Source organism: Cinclus cinclus, chromosome 1, assembly GCF_963662255.1.
Source record: "Cinclus cinclus chromosome 1, bCinCin1.1, whole genome shotgun sequence".
Classification (NCBI taxonomy): domain Eukaryota; kingdom Metazoa; phylum Chordata; class Aves; order Passeriformes; family Cinclidae; genus Cinclus; species Cinclus cinclus.
Window position 1 is genome coordinate 139,104,863 of NC_085046.1, and position 17,892 is coordinate 139,122,754.

A 17,892-nucleotide genomic window follows, 5' to 3' on the forward strand; every position below is an offset into this window, starting at 1 on the left:
TATGAAAGCAGTTCCTGGGACCTGAAGGTATTCTTAACTGAGATAGCAAGTTTTGATACATATGCTTTCTTTCCAAGGAAAGAAAGCAATTAACCAATGCAGTAACCTACAAGAGTGATGGTTTGTCTGGTTGGCTTTCTGTAAGCTATGCTCTGCTGGCACCAAAGATGACTTGGGTGAATTTTGAATATTCTGCCATTTATAAGGAGTGAGCCAAGAGGTCTGTGAGTCTCCTAAATCCCTTAGGGAAACCCATGGCTTTAACTCATGAGCATTTTGCCTTAGGAGTAGGCGATTTTTGCATCAGTGTTTATGTTCTCTTTAACTTGGATAAACTTTGCTGGAAATCAGACCAAAACTGATGCAGGCTTTTATCTTGGCCTTCAATGTTTGCTTTCAAAGTTTTGCCCTTGCACAAGAGATTAATAATTTATTCTAGAATGGATGTTTTCTTCTTAGCCTGAGTAGATTTGTTCCATGTTTAGAATTTCTTACTGACATTTTATCCTGTGAACATCACATGTGGGTGTGTAGTTTTGTGTGTGTTAATAATTATAATAGAGTGCATGGCAGGCTGTGATTTTAAAACATTGTGGCTGTTGCCTTTGAAGTCACCAAGTAATGTTACCATGCAGTAGGATAAGCAACAGTCCTTGCAGATGGTAGATTGCAGATGGTTGTAATGGGTCACTCTTCTTAGGAAAAAAGTAATTCACACAAACAGACTTTGCCTTTTGCAAAGGGCAAGACTTTCCTCACAGGTCCTGTGTGCAAAAGATAATTTGGATACATTTATCCTGCTACAAGGCCTGCAGCACAAGTAGAGAATTGCAATAGGTGAGTTTCTGCATATGTTTGAAGCAAGCCAGGGCTAAGCAAATTTCAGGCATCTGGAAAAAAACACCACCACCCTTCCCTCAAAATTATGCAACTGAAGGAAATAAAAGGCAATAAAGTGAAACAGGTTATGCCTTAACTATGCCAGGACAGTGGCAAAAAACCTTGCAGAGGTAAGATAAAGAGGTCATCATGCTTTGGTTAAAAATTATCTGCTTACTTTGGATTTACTGGTTGCAGTGATGTGGCCTGTGTTTTCCATGTGGTTAGGTCAGACAATATGTTGTCCTGGAAGCCTCTTGTTCCTGCAGAAGACCCAGAACTCCTCCACAGATCCTGAATCCACTTTGATTTTCAGCGGTCTCATATTTGATAAACTTGATGTGAGCAATTCTTTGCCACTGATGGATTTTAATTAGAATGTTTTCCATGCTAAGACTTTTTAGTTACTTATTTGCTTCCATTACATATTAGCTTAAGAAGGTAAAAAAATATAATCTGTGACTCCCTGAGGGAAAACCTGATGAGGAGGGGCTGAGGTCACTTGGTTTGTTCAGCCAGGGGACTGAGGAGAGAGTTGCAGTTACAACTGCAGAGACCTCATTGCAGCTACAATTTTCTCATGAGGAGAAGAGGAGGGGCAGGCACTGATCTCTCTGGTGACCAGTGACAGAACTTAAGGGAATGGCCTGAAGTTGTATCAGGGAAGGTTTTGGTTGAATATTAGGAAAAGGTTTGCTTTACCCAGAGGGTGTTTGGGCACTGGAATAGCTTCTCAGGGAATTGGTCACAGCATCAGCCTGACAGAGCTCAAGAAGCATTTGGAGAAGCATTTGGCACATGGTGTGGCTCTTGGGGATGGTCCTGTGCAGGGCTGGGAATCAGACTCTATGATTTTTGTGGTGTCTTCCAACTCAGCATATTCTGTGATTCTACGATTCTTTGCAAAAACGAGGTGTTCTCCAGCTGTTTTGCCCTAAGAGGTAGCAGTTACCTGAGCAGAGAGGAAAGGAAGGAGCTCAGTCAGTTGGAAATGTAGATATTGCCCCATTCAGTGCAGCAGCTGTTTTCTTTCTGTTCTGTGTTGATGAAGGTGCCGTGTATAGACTTTGACTCTGAAAGCAGGGAAGCTGTGAAGCCAGGAGAGCAATTACCAGTGCTGGGAGGGAGGTCTGGAAAATGGGGGAGAAGTCCCACAGACCAGCCTGGATTTGGTGTCTTTGAACCATCCAAATCAAACACAGACTTTATGAGAATTTCCAAGTCACCAGTGGAAACTAAGGGTCTGGAATTTATAGTTTTGACACCTACTATAGTTCAACACTGCTTATTGTGATGGCTGCATGTAGAAAGTGTTTTTATGGGATTCCATAGAGGTAGTGCAGAAGGAGATGGAAAGCTGGAAGTAGTGCTTTCTCTGAATTACTAGATTTGAGATCTCCATGGATCAGACACAAGGAGAGAAATTTAGTCCCACAAGAGAGTGCAGGAACACAATTCACTGGCTCTCCCTGTTGGAATATCAGAGTTTCAAGACTGGGAAACACTCAGATTGGGCTTTATTTGGGGGTCAGATTTTGACTGTGATGAAACTCCTTTCTCATGTTTTAGCAAGAATCTGCCATAACTGGTAACAACTCTCTCTGTGAACAATCTTATGCTGAACTACTCTTTGGTGGGTGAATGTTTGAAGGAAAATTTGCTGTAGCACTAAAAATTTGACTTTTCTGGGCCAAACAGTAATTTATAGCTACAAGGCTTGCAAGATTCCTCTGATTTAGAATAGTTGCACCTTGGTGTAGTCCAGAGGCAGCTTTCCACAGGAAGTGCAGCCTGGAAACTGGCTGATGCCTCTGCATACCATCCTGATGAAACCACCATGGCAGCAGGAATGTTTAAGACCCCAAGAATGACATAGCCCTTCAGAGGCTGTCAGGGGAGGGACAGAAAAAGAACCAAATAACTTTCAATTTTTACCTTCTTCCTTCTCTGCCATCTTTTTTTAGATTAAAAATAACATATGGAACTATAATCCTGGTTAAATAATAAGCACTGCTCACACTTTTGATCAAAATGTGACCGAATACTATTTCCTTAGGTTTACCAGGTGAGAAAGGAGAAAAAGGCAATCCAGGTGTTGGAACACAAGGACCCCGAGGCCCACCAGGATCCGCAGGTAAACTTACATTTGAAGCATCTGGGTTAGACCACTCTGACCCACATGTGAAGAAGCTTACAGCAGCTCTGTCTTTCTCCTAGGAGAGAAGCAGAAGACTAGCATTTCAGGCACTTTAACTGTCATAATGTTCTTGTGTAATATCATTTTGGCATGTGCCACATGATGGTGTCACCCATCGTACAAGTATTTTCATTTTCTCTATGATAAACCGCTTCTCCAAGCCCATCTTTTTAAAATGTTTCAAGTTTGGTTGTTTTTGGTTTTTTTTCAGATGTGTTCTGGAAGGGGAAAAATTAATCCGGACTAATTGCATTTGTTTTCTCATTGACTTAATGTCATGTCTAAATGTGTGTTGACAGAGAAACATATAGTAATTAAGCACATTATATCACATGGATTTATATTTAGGTCCTGAAAAAGCAGAGAGAGTGATAGCCAGGTCCTGTTGAAACAGGAGTAAAACTTCATTGACCTCATGACAATACCTTGGCCATTAGGCAGTGGTATCAAGTCACAGCATTACCCAGAAACTGTATTGAAAGGGAGTGGGAGGAATCAAGAGCTGTGCAGGCAACCAGGGCTGTCCTTTCCCCGTGAAAATCCCTTTCCAGAAGTCTGATGTTTGGTGAAACATTCGCTCCAGTTCTGGCTAAGGGCTGTGAAGCAGCAGCCAGAGAGGAAGCTCATTGGGAGTGAGTCTCTTCTCAGGCTGCTGCTCTCTCTTCCTTGCCAGAGGTGAAGTCTTTCCCTCAGCTTGCCCAGGGGAGTTAGAGCCAAGATGCCTTGCTCCTCTGCTCAAGCTGTCTCCTGGAAGTGTTTATAACACACTCAGTGCCATGTTTTCCAGGCCAGGAAATGGGGTCTCATATCCCTGCTTTCATGAAAGACACTACTCAGATGTTTCATCTCCCTGTTTTCTGCAGGACCTCCAGGAGAAAGTCGAACTGGCAGCCCGGGACCACCAGGATCTCCAGGCCCACGAGGTCCTGCTGGTCATACAGGATCCCCAGGCTCACAGGGTCCTGCTGGGCCTCCAGGGTACTGTGACCCATCCTCCTGCGCTGGGTATGGCATGGGAGGTGAGTAGCAAGGAGTCGGGCCAGCTGCTGTTTGCAGAGGTGTGGGTGGCATTTTCTAACAGCCCAAGTGAGATGGAGGCTACCAATGAACCTTGAAATAAAATGTGGTGGCTCCCTAAAAATCCACGTGTCTGTCCAGTGTGGCTCTACTTTGTGGGACTGCAGAATGAAGAGGTGACCCAGCGTAGTGACCAAAGGGAAGTGACCACCATCTGATCCCAGCCTGTAAAACTGATCCCACCTACTGGGTTTTGTCCTGTACGTGTTTGTCTAGCTGTATGAGCCTGCTCCATCTCAGTGGTCTCTGTTGAAGCCCTACCAACTTGTTTGTGACAGCAGTTTTTACACTTGTAGTTTTTCAAACGTGTTGCTCAACCTCCCCTTCTATGTGCCTCTGAGTGGCATGAGAGCATGACCCTTACTAAACCTAGTAGTGTAGTGTAACCTGGCACAGGGATGCACGTGTCCATCATTAACCAGTGAAGCCATCTGGAGAAAATTATTCTTTCTGTATCTTCTCTGTATCCTACTTTCCCATCTCATTATAGCACGGAGAGGTCATGGGAAGAAGTTAACAAAATTACCAAAAATTGTATCACCCAACATAAAATCACAATTTATTAGTAAAGCACTAAACTACAAATGTTATGCATAAGGCATATTTGTTTGATGTTTACATTTTAATCTGCCCCTGAGCTGATTTGTATGTTTTACTTACCTGAATGTTTTTGTTGTCGTCTCTTCCTATCCTTTTCTCCTCACTTCCCCTCCCCATTGTTCATTTCCTGTTTTAAGGCCCAATCCCTTACAATGGCTACCAATCCAGAAGGTGAAAGGCTCATTCTGGTTCAGGTCTCATTGGGCTGAAGGTCAGAGATGGATGCTGAACTGCTCTGTGCTTTCCAGCAACGATAATGACTACCACTAATGAACTTACAGCTGCTGTACATGCACTTGGCTTCCTGGCACTGCTAAAAATTATTGCTTGACCCATTTTTGCCTGCTAATCATGTATTCTAGCCCATAATTGGAATAAGCTATAGCAGGCAGAGTGTGCAGTGTATAATGACCACAGTATTACAACCAGACATTTGACAAATTGTGGTGGTGGTTTCCAACTAACTTGGCTGTCTGTTGGTGGGTTTTCAATTGCTCCAGCTTATTAATTTTGTTAAATGTTTTCATTGTTCATTTATGTGAATAAAAGATGTGTATTTAAAGATTATATATATATACTCACACACATGACATAGAAATGTATCTATATATAAAATGTCAATTTCCTAATGAATGCTTTAATTTTCTACTCCCCTTCTCCCGTGTTAACCGTATGAATACTCTTGGTGGTGGTGGGTTAAGGTGGATACGGTGAGCCAACTGATCAAGACATCCCAGTAGTGCAGTTGCCACATAACTCCTACCAAATCTATGACCCTGAGGACCTTTATGATGGTGAGCAACAGCCGTACGTAGTTCACGGGTCCTACCCCTTACCATCCCCATACTCCCAGTCCTATCCATCACCTCATCTTGCTCAACCAGAGTTTACTCCTGTTCAAGAAGAGATGGAAGCCGTTGAGCTGAGATCCCCGGGAATCAGTCGCTTCGCAAGGAGGATAGCCAAAAGGAGTGCCAAGACCCCAGAACGCACAAAGGCAAATGGAAAAAGCCCCTCTCAATGAACTGTTTCAAAAAGGGAAACATTTTATGTGCACCTATCTTCGGCCTTTTGTCCCTGTGCCTCACCTGTCACTGAAGATGTTTACAGGCTCTTATCTAAAGGAGAAAACCGTGGCCAGTTGACACAACAAATAATTATCTTGCATGCCAGAAGTTTAGTATGTTAGTGGGTTGGTGCTAGCTGATGATGAAAGGTCACTTGTAGATCTTTCTCTGGAGTACTGTTCCATTCACTCTTCTAACTGTATCTGAAAAAACGTATCTGGCTAGGTGGTGTACGTAGAACCATTCACTAAAGTTAATGTTTTGTTATCCATTTTTTCCCTGATTATTTTCTGTTTGTTTTGGATGAATTGCTTTACTAGCAAAATAACCTGACTAAATCCACTGGAGAACAATGCATCAGGTGTCCTTGCACCTGACTTATTACCCTTTTGCAAAGATTTCTTACATTAACAGACGATTGTTTTCTTAACTCACCTAAAATAAATACACAAGAATGTTCCGTGGGAGCACACTGATAATTTATTGTGAACCTCTTTCATTTCTGTTTTGTATGCAAATAAAAGTGGCAAGCTTTTGTATGGTAATTCTGTATTAATTTGATTTTTAACTCAAAACAATTGTATTGGATCTTCAGGGGATAGAATGTAATGAGAAGGAAATACGTTTCCTGTTTTCAACATTTTGGGGCTATGGTATTATTTTATAGGATGTAGTATAAACATTATTTAGCCTCATTTTTTAAGTTGTATACGGACAAATGCAGAATGTAACTAAGAGCTGAGGTAATTGTACCAGCTGCAGATGTGAGATTCCACATGTCAACATGCCCAAGTCAAAAGCCTGGCAGGTGTAGTTGGAATGGCAACTTGGATCAGCTAACGAGGAGAGGAAGGCAAAATGCCAACCCAACCACTTGAACACAGAGCAATTCATCATCTACAAACAAGGTAAGTTATAAGAGACTCAATATACAGTTTTGAGCAGCATTGGAGGCTGAGCAAGATTTAGCTCAAAAATGGCCATTTAAGTTGAAAGCATAGGTTTGAAACACTTCAGCTCAATACAGACATGGAGAGGCTGTCCTGTATGTTCCAGAATCGTCTTCCTGCTCATCCCTGACTGGGAGGGGTCTAGCCATATTCTACAGAAAAGAAAAGCCTGTTAGGTGTGGCCTCTGGCCACTGTCAGCAGCTCCCTTAGCTCCAGGAAGAAGATGAATGGGTACCTTTACTGTGTAATCTCCAATTATCTCACCTAGAATTCAGCCTCTAGCAGCACACATGATTTGCACATGTGACTAGCAGGCTCTGGCTGGGGGCTGGATAGCTTCTGAGGTTCTTTCTCTTTTCCCATTACTTCTTTCACCTCTGACTACAACCATTTTCTTGGGGAAAGGTGATAAAAGTTAATGGAATGTGAGTTGAACATAATTTTGTTACCTGCACTTGCATTTCAAATAGAAGGTAGAAAAGTATAATGTAGTTTATGGACTTTTCTTGAAGCTTAACCCCACTTGGCAGAACATTGAGGCCCCATGTGAGCATGGCTTTCTTGGCCATAAGCAAGTACCACAGCCATGCACATGCAGCTGATACTCAGGGGTATTATTAAAACTAAATACAGTAATGTCTGGGGTCACAGGGTTAATTTCCCTGCTGGCACTGGCTGTAAACAACTGTGTTAATTTACCCCAACTACAAACTCCCTCCACCCCTCCCTGGCTAGCCCACTCCCATCCGTGTTCTACTGACAGTTCAGAGTTCTGCCTGAGATATGCTGACCTGCAGGTCGTCTGGAAGTGACTGATGGAAAAAAAAACAGCTTTCAAACAATTCTGCTGGGGTTGTCTTTGAAAGACTTTGAGTCTCCTGCTAGGGGTTCACAATGAATCAGTCCTGACTGGCTGTCCTGCAACACTATATCCAAATCTCAAGTTCTTGTGGGACCACAGAGAGTGACAGGGCAACCCAGGGATGTGGGGACAAGCATAATGAAACTGATCAAAATTAGGCAATTGGTGTCATTTATTCCATGTAATAGCCTGATGCTAATAGCCTGATCAAATCCCTGAGGGTGCTTGTGGTGTGCAGTCGATCCAACAGCTCCCAAAGCAGAGTCCTGGGCTGGGGGAGCACCTGGAAGCAGCACAGCACCCCTCTGCTCACAGGGAATTGGGGTGCCTGAGGGATCCTCTGTGTGGGACACCACCTCCTCCTCACACCACAGGAATTGAATACATGGAGTGAATTAAACAAATGACTTGGAATAATAGTGGCCCAGACTCATTCCAATTTTGTAACAATTTATATAGTAAAGCACAAGCTTCATTTGCAGCAGTTAATTTAACTTTCTAGTTACTGCACTAACCTGAATGCTTCTGGTATCATTGATCATATAGTCAGTCACTTGCTGGACATACCTTAGTAAAGAGTACCTAACTAGTGGGCTCTACCCAATTATAAAAATACTATTCAGGAATTGTGTATTTGCCAAAAGAAGTAAGACTCAGTCAAGATTTTCTCTAACATCTAGTCTCTGAATAATCAAGAGTGTCTCGTATTTTTTCCAGACCACCTAAGAAATTGAAATGCTGACTGAAGTATTCAGCACATAATGAACAGCCAATGCCACTCAGATCTTGCCAATAAACTGTGTACTGTGTCCTTACACAGGAAAGAGCATTTACTGCAACCTAGGGCTTTTAAAAATACGCTTACTAGTTAATGCAGTGTAGTAACTGACTTGGAAGTGAAGGCTGCACATTCACTAGGTAGGAATTTTTCCTGGGATAAGCCCATCTGAATGTCAAAGAAAAGCCCAATACCAAACCATTATTTCATGCAATGAAAAATGATTATGAATAAACAACTGTTTTTCTTCCTGTATGATGCTTGTATGAAACATGTAGAACACAAATTCTCCTCGCCAAACACTGTAAAATTTGGCAAATAATGTACCAGCATTTCCTGTAACACAGAAAACAACAGGTGCTTTACTTATCTATAGAATAGCTTTGGAAAGCGGAAAGGGATTTCAGAAAAGTAGCTTGCAAAAATGAAGTGAATTTTAAGACTTTTTTGCCTCATTCAACACTTAAGTTTGGTTTTCATAATAAAAATGTTGCTGCTTTGTTCTGTAATATTTTCCTTAAAGTAAGTAAGCAATAAGCATGTTCCTGTGACTTGAATGAAAATCAGACTGATGCTGAAGGGGGAAAAAAAGAGAAAATATCTCTGTGATCTATCTGCCCTTACTGCCTGTTATGTGAATAAGCTCTTTAACAAAATCTGTTCTCCACCGGGTTGTCAGCTGACGTTCTGGTGAGGAAGAGTCACTTCAGAAAATGCACTGCACAGCCCCAAATGGGTGTTCTGGTTGGTAACATGTAGAGTTACAAGCACTCTGGAGTCCAGAGTGTGCCATCTTCAAAAGCCATGCCCAGCTGGAGCAGTGCTCTGCCTGGCTACTTTCCAAGGCAGACAGAACCACAGGGATATCAAATCTCCCAACAACAATCATGTAACATCTCAACATCAAGAATAAAATACCATTAGGAACACATTTAATGACATTCAGCAGCTAGAAAGTAGAGTGACCGTTGCTGTTGTCATTCAGCATACTCAAGATTTTGATGCAGATAAACAAACAGTAGTCTAAAAAAGTAAGATTATTTAAAAAATAGTAGTTGTCATTTTGTTCCTCAGAGCACAATGTATCAAAAGATGGCCAAAGCTCAAGGATGAAAAATTCTGGCTGGTGACCATAATTATTCTCTGCTCCTCCTGCATGGAATTCAAGTTTTGCAACTTTTAGAGTGAGCTACTCCATAGCAGTAGTCAATGTATTGTTTGTATGAGACAGAAATACTCATTTCAAAGGTTATTAATTCTTTAATAACAGTATCAAATACCACTTCATACAATGCAGAGTACAGATGGTATTAACAAGATAATACCTATTCTTAGCTATTTCAAATACAGTAATTTCTATAATCTTGCCAAGTCAAGTTTGCTAACAGCTGTCAGAAACGTTCAGCTTAGAAGGGTTGACTGAGCTACACAGATGCTGCCATATTAGAAGAATTTTCTTTGAAGGAGGAGAGACACTCCTGATGACACTTCTTCTTTTCTTGTTATTACTTCCTTCGAAAATCTTTAGGTCTGTAGGGGAAAAAAAAATATTTTAAGAAAGGCACGTGCACTACAGTGGCTTTGCTTTAAGGCTGCAGTAGCAGCCTCATCTAGTTTTATTTCCTTACTCTGGTGAAGTTTTTTTGACAAGGATGAGTATTTTCTGGATTACACAAACAAGACAGAACAAATTAAAGAAATTTACCAAGACTTCTAAGAATTTACAGACATCAGGACTAGCTGGTCACTCCTACTTTCCCAAGCAAAACAAAAAATGTCTTGAACTGAATGCAGTCTCACAGGGTTTTAAACATGGACACTGAATTGTCTCCACTTTTAGAAATGGAATAATCCATGCATAAGGTGGTAAGTTTAAAGTTAACAGCACAGTCCACCACAACACTACTAAAACAGTTAAAACTGATGATTTTAAAAAACCTCCTAATTTGAATCTTGAAAGTTCTACAATCCCCCTCTATCTGAATCTACAATTCAGACAGAAGCAGACTGCTGTTTGCAATCCCCTGTGATTTCGTGTTCAGGCACATCTCTCTCCCTGCCTGCCACACAGCCACTGAAACCACAGGAACCACATTCTCCCTGAAACTACAAAGCTCAGACCAGCTCATGGCTTTTAGAATGCCGAGTTTGCAGACCAGATGCATGTCTCCATCACTAACATGTTCTGCAGAGAAGTTGCACATCCTGGACTCTGCCCAGCCCCACCCCAAAGCCCAGTGCAGGCCAGTGGTCTCCGAGGTGCCCGTGGTGTGCCCAGCATGGAGCAGCCCCTGCCCCCCACACACCTGCAGCTGTGGGAACACAATGCTCCTCACTGCTTCTCTCATCTGTGAACCAAAGCAGGTTGGGGAACTCACCAGGACTCATCAAGAGAGGTATTAACACAGGTTTTAAAGACATCTAAAGGAATACAGGGCCAGATTTCCCATGGAGTTTAATGAAAAATTCTGGCTTACAGGAAAACCTGCAAACCACTACGCTAACCAAGTTAAACTTCCAAAGGTGGTAAATTTTATCTGTAATTTAGCTCAATAATGGAAATGAAAAGCAGACAGCAATGGAAGCAGACAGCTTACTTTAAAGACTGAGAGTTTAGATGCAGAGATGCCACAGAAATCCAATACTTGCTGAGTCCTGTATGTTGCAGTTCTAGAATTTGCCAAGCAATAACACTGCAATGTGAAGTCATTCACATAGCTCTTATATAAGCCCACAGGTTCTCACACGAAAGCAACTCTGGAATTCAATTTGTGTTATTTCAAGAGTAGCATATAAAACTGTGTGTTTTACAGAACAACTACAAGAAGAGCTAGTGCTCATGCTATGACAAATTACAAAGCTACTTTGTTTCCCATTTAAATAGCATATTCTGTATTAACATTTGGACTTGTATCTTTTGTGCATGACAGAACTGCTGCAAGCACCATGTTTACACACTTGCTTAACCTTGAATTTGAACGTACTCGATGTTTGGTGTGTGCTGGGAAGTCAAGTCACATTTCCTAGAATCCCAGACTTTAGTACTTGGAGATGTTCATAGAATCATAGAATGGTTTGGGTCAAAGGGACCTGAAACATCCCATGCTCCCAGTCTCTCTGCCATTCCACATTTTGTTACTCAGATCTCACCCTGCATGCCATAATAGGTATTTCATTATATCAAACTGTTTGTGGAATAGTAAGAGCATGGGATTTTGAAAAATTTTCAGCAGTGACTTAGAAGTTTTATCTCTATATATATCCTAGACAGGTGGACAAGGCCGGAAGATTTTAGGCAACACAGCATGGCAAACGCATCCTTGTCTTCTTGCAGCTTATAGTAAATACTTTTTCTTTTTATAGGCCAATCCATCCTCTTGTGCATTGCTCAAAGGATTTTGCATTTTTCTATGAATGGCTCACTTAAAATTTCAATATAGGGTTATGTTGGAGTACTACAGAGCTACAGGTCTCGCAGCACTTTGTTCTGGGGTGAAAATCCTTCTTTTTCCTTGCTTGCTTGTAATCTGCATTTCAACTTTAATGCCCTTTGTCTTAAAATTTAAATGCATAAAAATGCACAAAACACTGGACTCATAGTTTGCAGTCTTATGAAGTTAATGAAGCTTAAAGACAGGATTTTCCACACTGAAACACTTGTATGAACAAATACAAAAGTTTTTAAAGCCTTTTCTACTGCCACAGTAGGCTTTTCATGCCCACTAGGACTTGGCTTTTGGTCTGCTTTTGAAGAGCGCTTGGCACCAGGACAGCTAAGCCTTGAAAAACACTGCCTTTGGCAAAAGTGTTATAGGCATTTTGTCAGACAAAGAATATGAACCCACAAAAACGTTGTCAACTCAGGGAGAATTATGAACTACTTGTGAGCATCAATGGGTAGCTGCTCATTGATAAGCAACATAAATCCATGTGAGAGACTTCTTTGATGGCAGTGCTTTTGCCCTTCCTCAGCAAAGGCATGAGTTTATGCACTTGGAACAAGGGAAATGCTATCTCCTAGAATGGACAGTTCAGTCCACCCAAAGGCAACACTTCACATAGCTGCTTCTCTTCTTTTTATTTTTAAAGTAACACTCTTGGAGGAAAAAAGCTTTGCTGCATATTGACAGGAGACTCCAAGACATGGGAAAATAGGGGAATGTGAGAACCAATGTCTCTGCAATCTATGCTGAAACACAAACTATTATGGGTTCACTGAAAATATGCAACATTAGTCTGTGTAGCAGATGTCTGCAACCAAAATATGTAAAAAATATTTGTCTCACTAACATTTTTATACTCCACATAAAAAGCATTAAAACAGTTCTGTGAATTCTAGGAAAAATACTCAGCAAACTAAATCAGAAACCTGTTCATTACTGGAGGCCTCTCAGTGCTTCTCTCTTAACAAATACTTTACCACTAAGTAAAAGTCACTGAAGAGCTGGTCCTAAGCTCTGATTACAGTTTTTAAATCCCTTAAAGCTGCCCAGGGTGGTCACGGATTCTCCCTCTCTGAAGACACTCAAAACCAACCTGGATGCATTCCTGTGTAACCTGCTCTAGGGGACCCTGCCTTGGCAGGTGGTCTTGGACTGGATAATCTGCATAGGTTCATTCCAAATCCTCAAAATTATGTGATTCTGTAAATTCTCCCCATTTTTATCCATACTCACAGTTATCAGAAGAGAAATACAGCTGATGAAAAATGCCAATCCACAGCCACTGAAAGCTACAAAACAGATAAACTTGCACATATGTCCAGCTCCTAGAATCAGCTTTTGTGATGGAAAACAAAAGGGTCCTAGTGGTCCCCATTGTAACTGGTAGAGAGCTTCCCAAAACTCTGCAGAATTAAAGTATTTTTATATAAATGTTGTCTTTTCATATGGATGCCAGCCTTACAGTCTGCAGCACTGAAAAAGAAACAATGGATTGTGAGTTTTCCCATTTACAAGTATACAGTAACTTCTTTGCCCTGTACCCCACTTCATGAAATAAGACTGAGGTCAAACTAAACCCCAGAACATGGAGAAGCCCTGCCTTTCTTCCTGCCTGGACTTAAAACAGATGACTTGAAGAGGCTTGTGTCCTTGGGCTAAAGCTTGCCATTGTAAATGCTCTCTTCAGTGTCTCTGCAGATTTCACAGTTACAGTTATGTTTGAAAAGCACTGCAGAGTGTAGAGCTGGCATCTGTATCTTTAATTAATACTGAAATTTGGTGAACATACATGTGCTTCCCTAGCAACTCCAACTCCAGCACACACCCCTTTGTGCAGCTGCATAAAACAAGGTTGTCTTTAATCTAGGTCAGGTCTCTGATTTTCCATTCTGTTGCCACACAAGCAGAATGGAGAGGGAGGAAAAGTGATGGATGATTCTTAAAACTGAGCCTTATTGCCAGAAAAAATGCTCATGAAGCTATGACCTCAGCCTCTGAACATCTCAGATGACCAACAGAAATGAACAGCACAAAAAGACCTACTTGCATATTTGCAACTATAATGGGACCCCCCACTTCACAGAGTATTCAATACTCTTTTTTTAATGTGATGTGAAATATCCCTTTCCAAGGGTATTTTTCCTGTGAGGAAGGACAGGACAGAGATACCCTGCAATAGTTAAATGTATTCAACTCTCAACTCCTGGAGTATTTATTTCAATCAACTCTGAAGAGATTTGCTGCACAGCTCCATCTTTATTAAATTCTTGTCAGCACATTCCAACAGTGATGTTACCCTTTGCCTAGCAATGTTTTGTGGAGCCTCAGAAAAAATAAAATAAGGGGTGTGTGTGTGTGGGGGTGTGTGTGTTACTCTACGGAGGCAAAAACTAAGTAATCACTAGTCTGTGTTAGACTGCAACTAACTTGATTTCAAAAATATACAGGACAACTTCACCATCTTATTTCTAGCAAACTAAAACACACTAAATACACTAAAGCCTTGCAGCATCTTACAGCACACAGGTTGACATTACTAACCTGAAAGAAACAGTAACGGTAAGGCTGTAGAGTAATATATAACACTGTCTATTCTATAGGTACAGCAGTTATTTTACAATCCAGACAGTATTTTAAAACATTTTTTCTCTTCATTTTTAATGACTCAGAATACCACTTCAAATATTTTAATCCAAATGACTTTGTTTCTTAAATGCACTAGGATTAGCTATAACAATGTAATTTGTAGTCAACATTGCCTTTCCTTCTTCTTCTAAAAGAAATTACACACCTTTCTAGTTTCTTCTACCCCATGCTGCTGATACACAGCATTTGATAACATGACCTTATCTTCTTTCAAGCTCAAAAAACTTGGATAGACATCTCTCCACAATCCCTACTCACACTACTTTGCTGTTACACTGCATTGTCTGAGACTTTTCAAAACAAGTTTTAGGAAGTCAAATCCCATGGAATTGTTACAGTCATTTGTGTGCTTGCAAGTCTGTGTTAATCACTGCTAATGGTTTCAAACCTGCCTCTGCTGAGGAGTAAGACAGTCAGTTCTGCATAAGAAGTGACCTGTCAATACCTGCTCTTGACTCAGCAATGCACACCTGGTGTAGAAGTTCTGCCTCAAACTGCAATTTTCTCTTCACCTGTGGGCAATCTTACCATTAGAGCACATGACCCAAAGAGCTGAGTTCCCTGGAATTTCTGCACTCTCAGCTGCAGTAACAAGGAGTGCTCAGAAAGGATTTACATCAGCCCTGCACAAGGTTGGTGCCTTAAGGCTAACTAACGTCACAGGGTGATACAGTGACTGAGATGAGAGAACTGGTACAAGAGCCAAATTTGAAGAGCATAGGCTTAGAATTGCTAAGATTTTAGTGCTTCCATGGATGAAAGCATACCAGATGCATGAAAACCCCCTTAAAATTAATAACCATCCTGTAGGAAAGGCACATCCATCTCTTCCATCTGTACAACACTTTCTATTACTGGAAAAACTTAACGTTTGGTAGGATTCCCATTTGCATAGGTTGTTCATCAAAAACAAAACCAAAAAAGTATTGGTCTTAACTCAGTTACCAAAACTGTTTTTAGAGTACCTTACCCCAGAAAGTTTTAGGTCTGTGGCTGCTATATTAGCCTTTTATCCAGCAGCCTTTTTTCCCCCCCTTTCCCCATCCAGCTTCCTGAACAGTTAGCATTCTCCAAAAGGCTGAAGGAGTCTTCAGCATGACTGTGTAGTTTTACAGAAGCTCTCCCTGACCTTCTTACACAAGCTTCAAGAATTTTAAGAAACAAGGATAGAATCTCTCCAAACTTGTCTGAAAAAGTAAAGCACATAAAGAAATAATTGGTATTAAAGTACTTCTAACATACCCCTAATTTTTTAAGTACTTAACAAGTGATATCCACTAGCTCATGAAAGTCTCTTTAGGGGAATTTATAAACAACACTGTTTTGAACGATGACAGACTGGGGAAAACCAATTAGTTGAAAAGCTTTCATGGACTGATCATGCCACTTAGTTACTAGCCCTCAGCCACTCTTCGATCCCATTATTCTGTGCTGGCAGGCACACTCGACCTGTATTGTTGTGATGCTCTTCTCTATAAGTCTGGAAATCACCATCACAGGAACATGGAATTAATGCTAACTGATGATAGTTGTCAGCTTACACAGAATGGTTCTATGGCTCATCTTTCCTGTCTGCTTATTAAGGGCAGTAGGTGGCTTTTAGCCTTTTCTTATAACAAAGGACTCCAAATAATTTGGTTTTGTCTAAAATTAGCACACAATACCACAACATGAAATTTGTTGTTTATCTGGCACACATTTTAAGGTTATTTTATGAATAAACTGAAACTTTGAGTATTTGAGATTTTTTTTTTTGTAGAAAAACTTCAACACAGAGGCAAAATTTGCTGTAAATTCTGAAAGAAAAGGACTATATGTATTTCTCAGGAACACTGCAAATTGTGCCAAAGTCAATAGCTATTAGGTAAGGGGACTATAGCTAAAGAGAATTTCTGAACACATTTCATCTTTTTCACTGACCACACTACTAAATCCAAACCCAAGGATGAAACACTGCTGTATTTCCCTGTAAAACCAAATTATTTTGTTACACTCAAACATCAACAATTTGGTGCTGGGGGGTGAAGAATCATTCTTCTACTCAAGGTGTACATATTATCCCATGGAAGCTCTATGCCTCTGGTAAAATAAGCAGTGAAATAACTAATGATATTCCAACTATCATTAAATTTCCAATTCACACAGTGGTCTATTCTAAACCCTCAATTCCTCTGCTTGGGGCACAAGAACCATTTCCATGTTGGTGTTGTTCTCATGCAGACTGCTGTTTTGCCTAGAAAGCATTTCCACACGTATAACTCATCTTGCTTGGAGAAAAAAAACACAGCAACAGAAGCTGCATTTTGTAACAAGAGTAAGAAAAGTTCACACTGCTATGACAGTACAGCTATAGTGACTAATCCTCTTCTGCAGAAACAAAAGTTAAGATGTATATTTTGTAGTCCTCAGCTGCAACTTGTTTGCTATCTATATAAAACTAGCACTTGTTATGGTTTTTGAAAAGAGTCCTTAAATCAAGTTATCTGATATGCATTTAGGTACTCTTAGTGAAATGAAAGAATGGCTTATTAAAATTTAAAATAAAGCGGTTAAAACCTCAATTTCTGTAAAAACAAATTAAGCAAAATAGATCTAAGCTTTTTTTAAACTTACTGTAATTCCTTGATTTTGACCTTGCTTATATAAATTCTGTCTGGAAAAATATTTAAGTTAAATCAATGGAATGTATATGTAAGCTTCATCTTGTTAAGCTGATGCGTTTTGAAAATAGAACAGTTTCTCTTTTAGTGATATATGCTGCTACAAACGGTAGGACTGCAGCACTGTACACTTGGCTTTGGACGAAGAATTACGTTATTCTTCAAATAAACAGAGAACTCAGTGGAGGAATGGTGAAATATTTTCCAGACTTATTGTCAGCCACAGGAGTGAAAAAAGGAAATCTAGTAATTTTTAAAAGAGTGATTAAAAATTAATCTAACTCTGATTTTCATCTGGGCAAGTAGTTCAACAGTATCATATACAACCATTCTCCTATTCCTTGTCAAATTTCCATTCATTTAGTTTCTATTCTCACATGTGAGATAAACAGGTTTTAAGGGAAGGGGAAAGTAGCTTTGGAACTTTCTTTCTGGGAGCCTTTTCAGAAAGCTCAAGTAAAAGGGCCCCGGTTACCCATTTATTATCTCTTACCTTCAACTCTCATTTTAGAAACAATCTCAGCTGCCACCAGGTAAGGGTACAAGAATTGGTAACACTGATCTGTTTCAAGCATGCCAGCAAAAAACCAGTAATTGAATTCAATAGGTTAAACAATCTGAACATGAATGTGTTGGATTTTTAAGATGATTGAGTTAATGACCCTTCTTCATTAGTGTCCAGTTGCTGCCTGTGGCTAAAGCCTAATGGAGAGGACAGCAATTTTCTTCTTA

The 17,892-nt window shown here is 40.4% G+C and overlaps 2 protein-coding genes across 2 annotated transcripts in view; one reads left to right on the forward strand and one right to left on the reverse strand.

Moving 5' to 3' along the window:
* The window catches only part of COL14A1 (collagen type XIV alpha 1 chain), a 110,162-nt gene extending 104,385 nt beyond the window's left edge, over positions 1–5,777 (forward strand). Inside the window, 3 exon segments of the mRNA XM_062514935.1 lie at positions 2,936–3,013; positions 3,940–4,095; positions 5,455–5,777. Of these exon segments, the coding sequence (XP_062370919.1) occupies positions 2,936–3,013; positions 3,940–4,095; positions 5,455–5,777 (557 nt within the window).
* A 3,946-nt stretch (positions 5,778–9,723) lies between these two features.
* The window catches only part of MRPL13 (mitochondrial ribosomal protein L13), a 29,637-nt gene continuing 21,468 nt past the window's right edge, over positions 9,724–17,892 (reverse strand). The window contains exon 7 of the mRNA XM_062503724.1: positions 9,724–9,941. Coding sequence (XP_062359708.1) covers positions 9,917–9,941 — 25 coding nt within the window. The 3' untranslated portion in view covers positions 9,724–9,916. The remainder of the gene's footprint in view (positions 9,942–17,892) is intronic.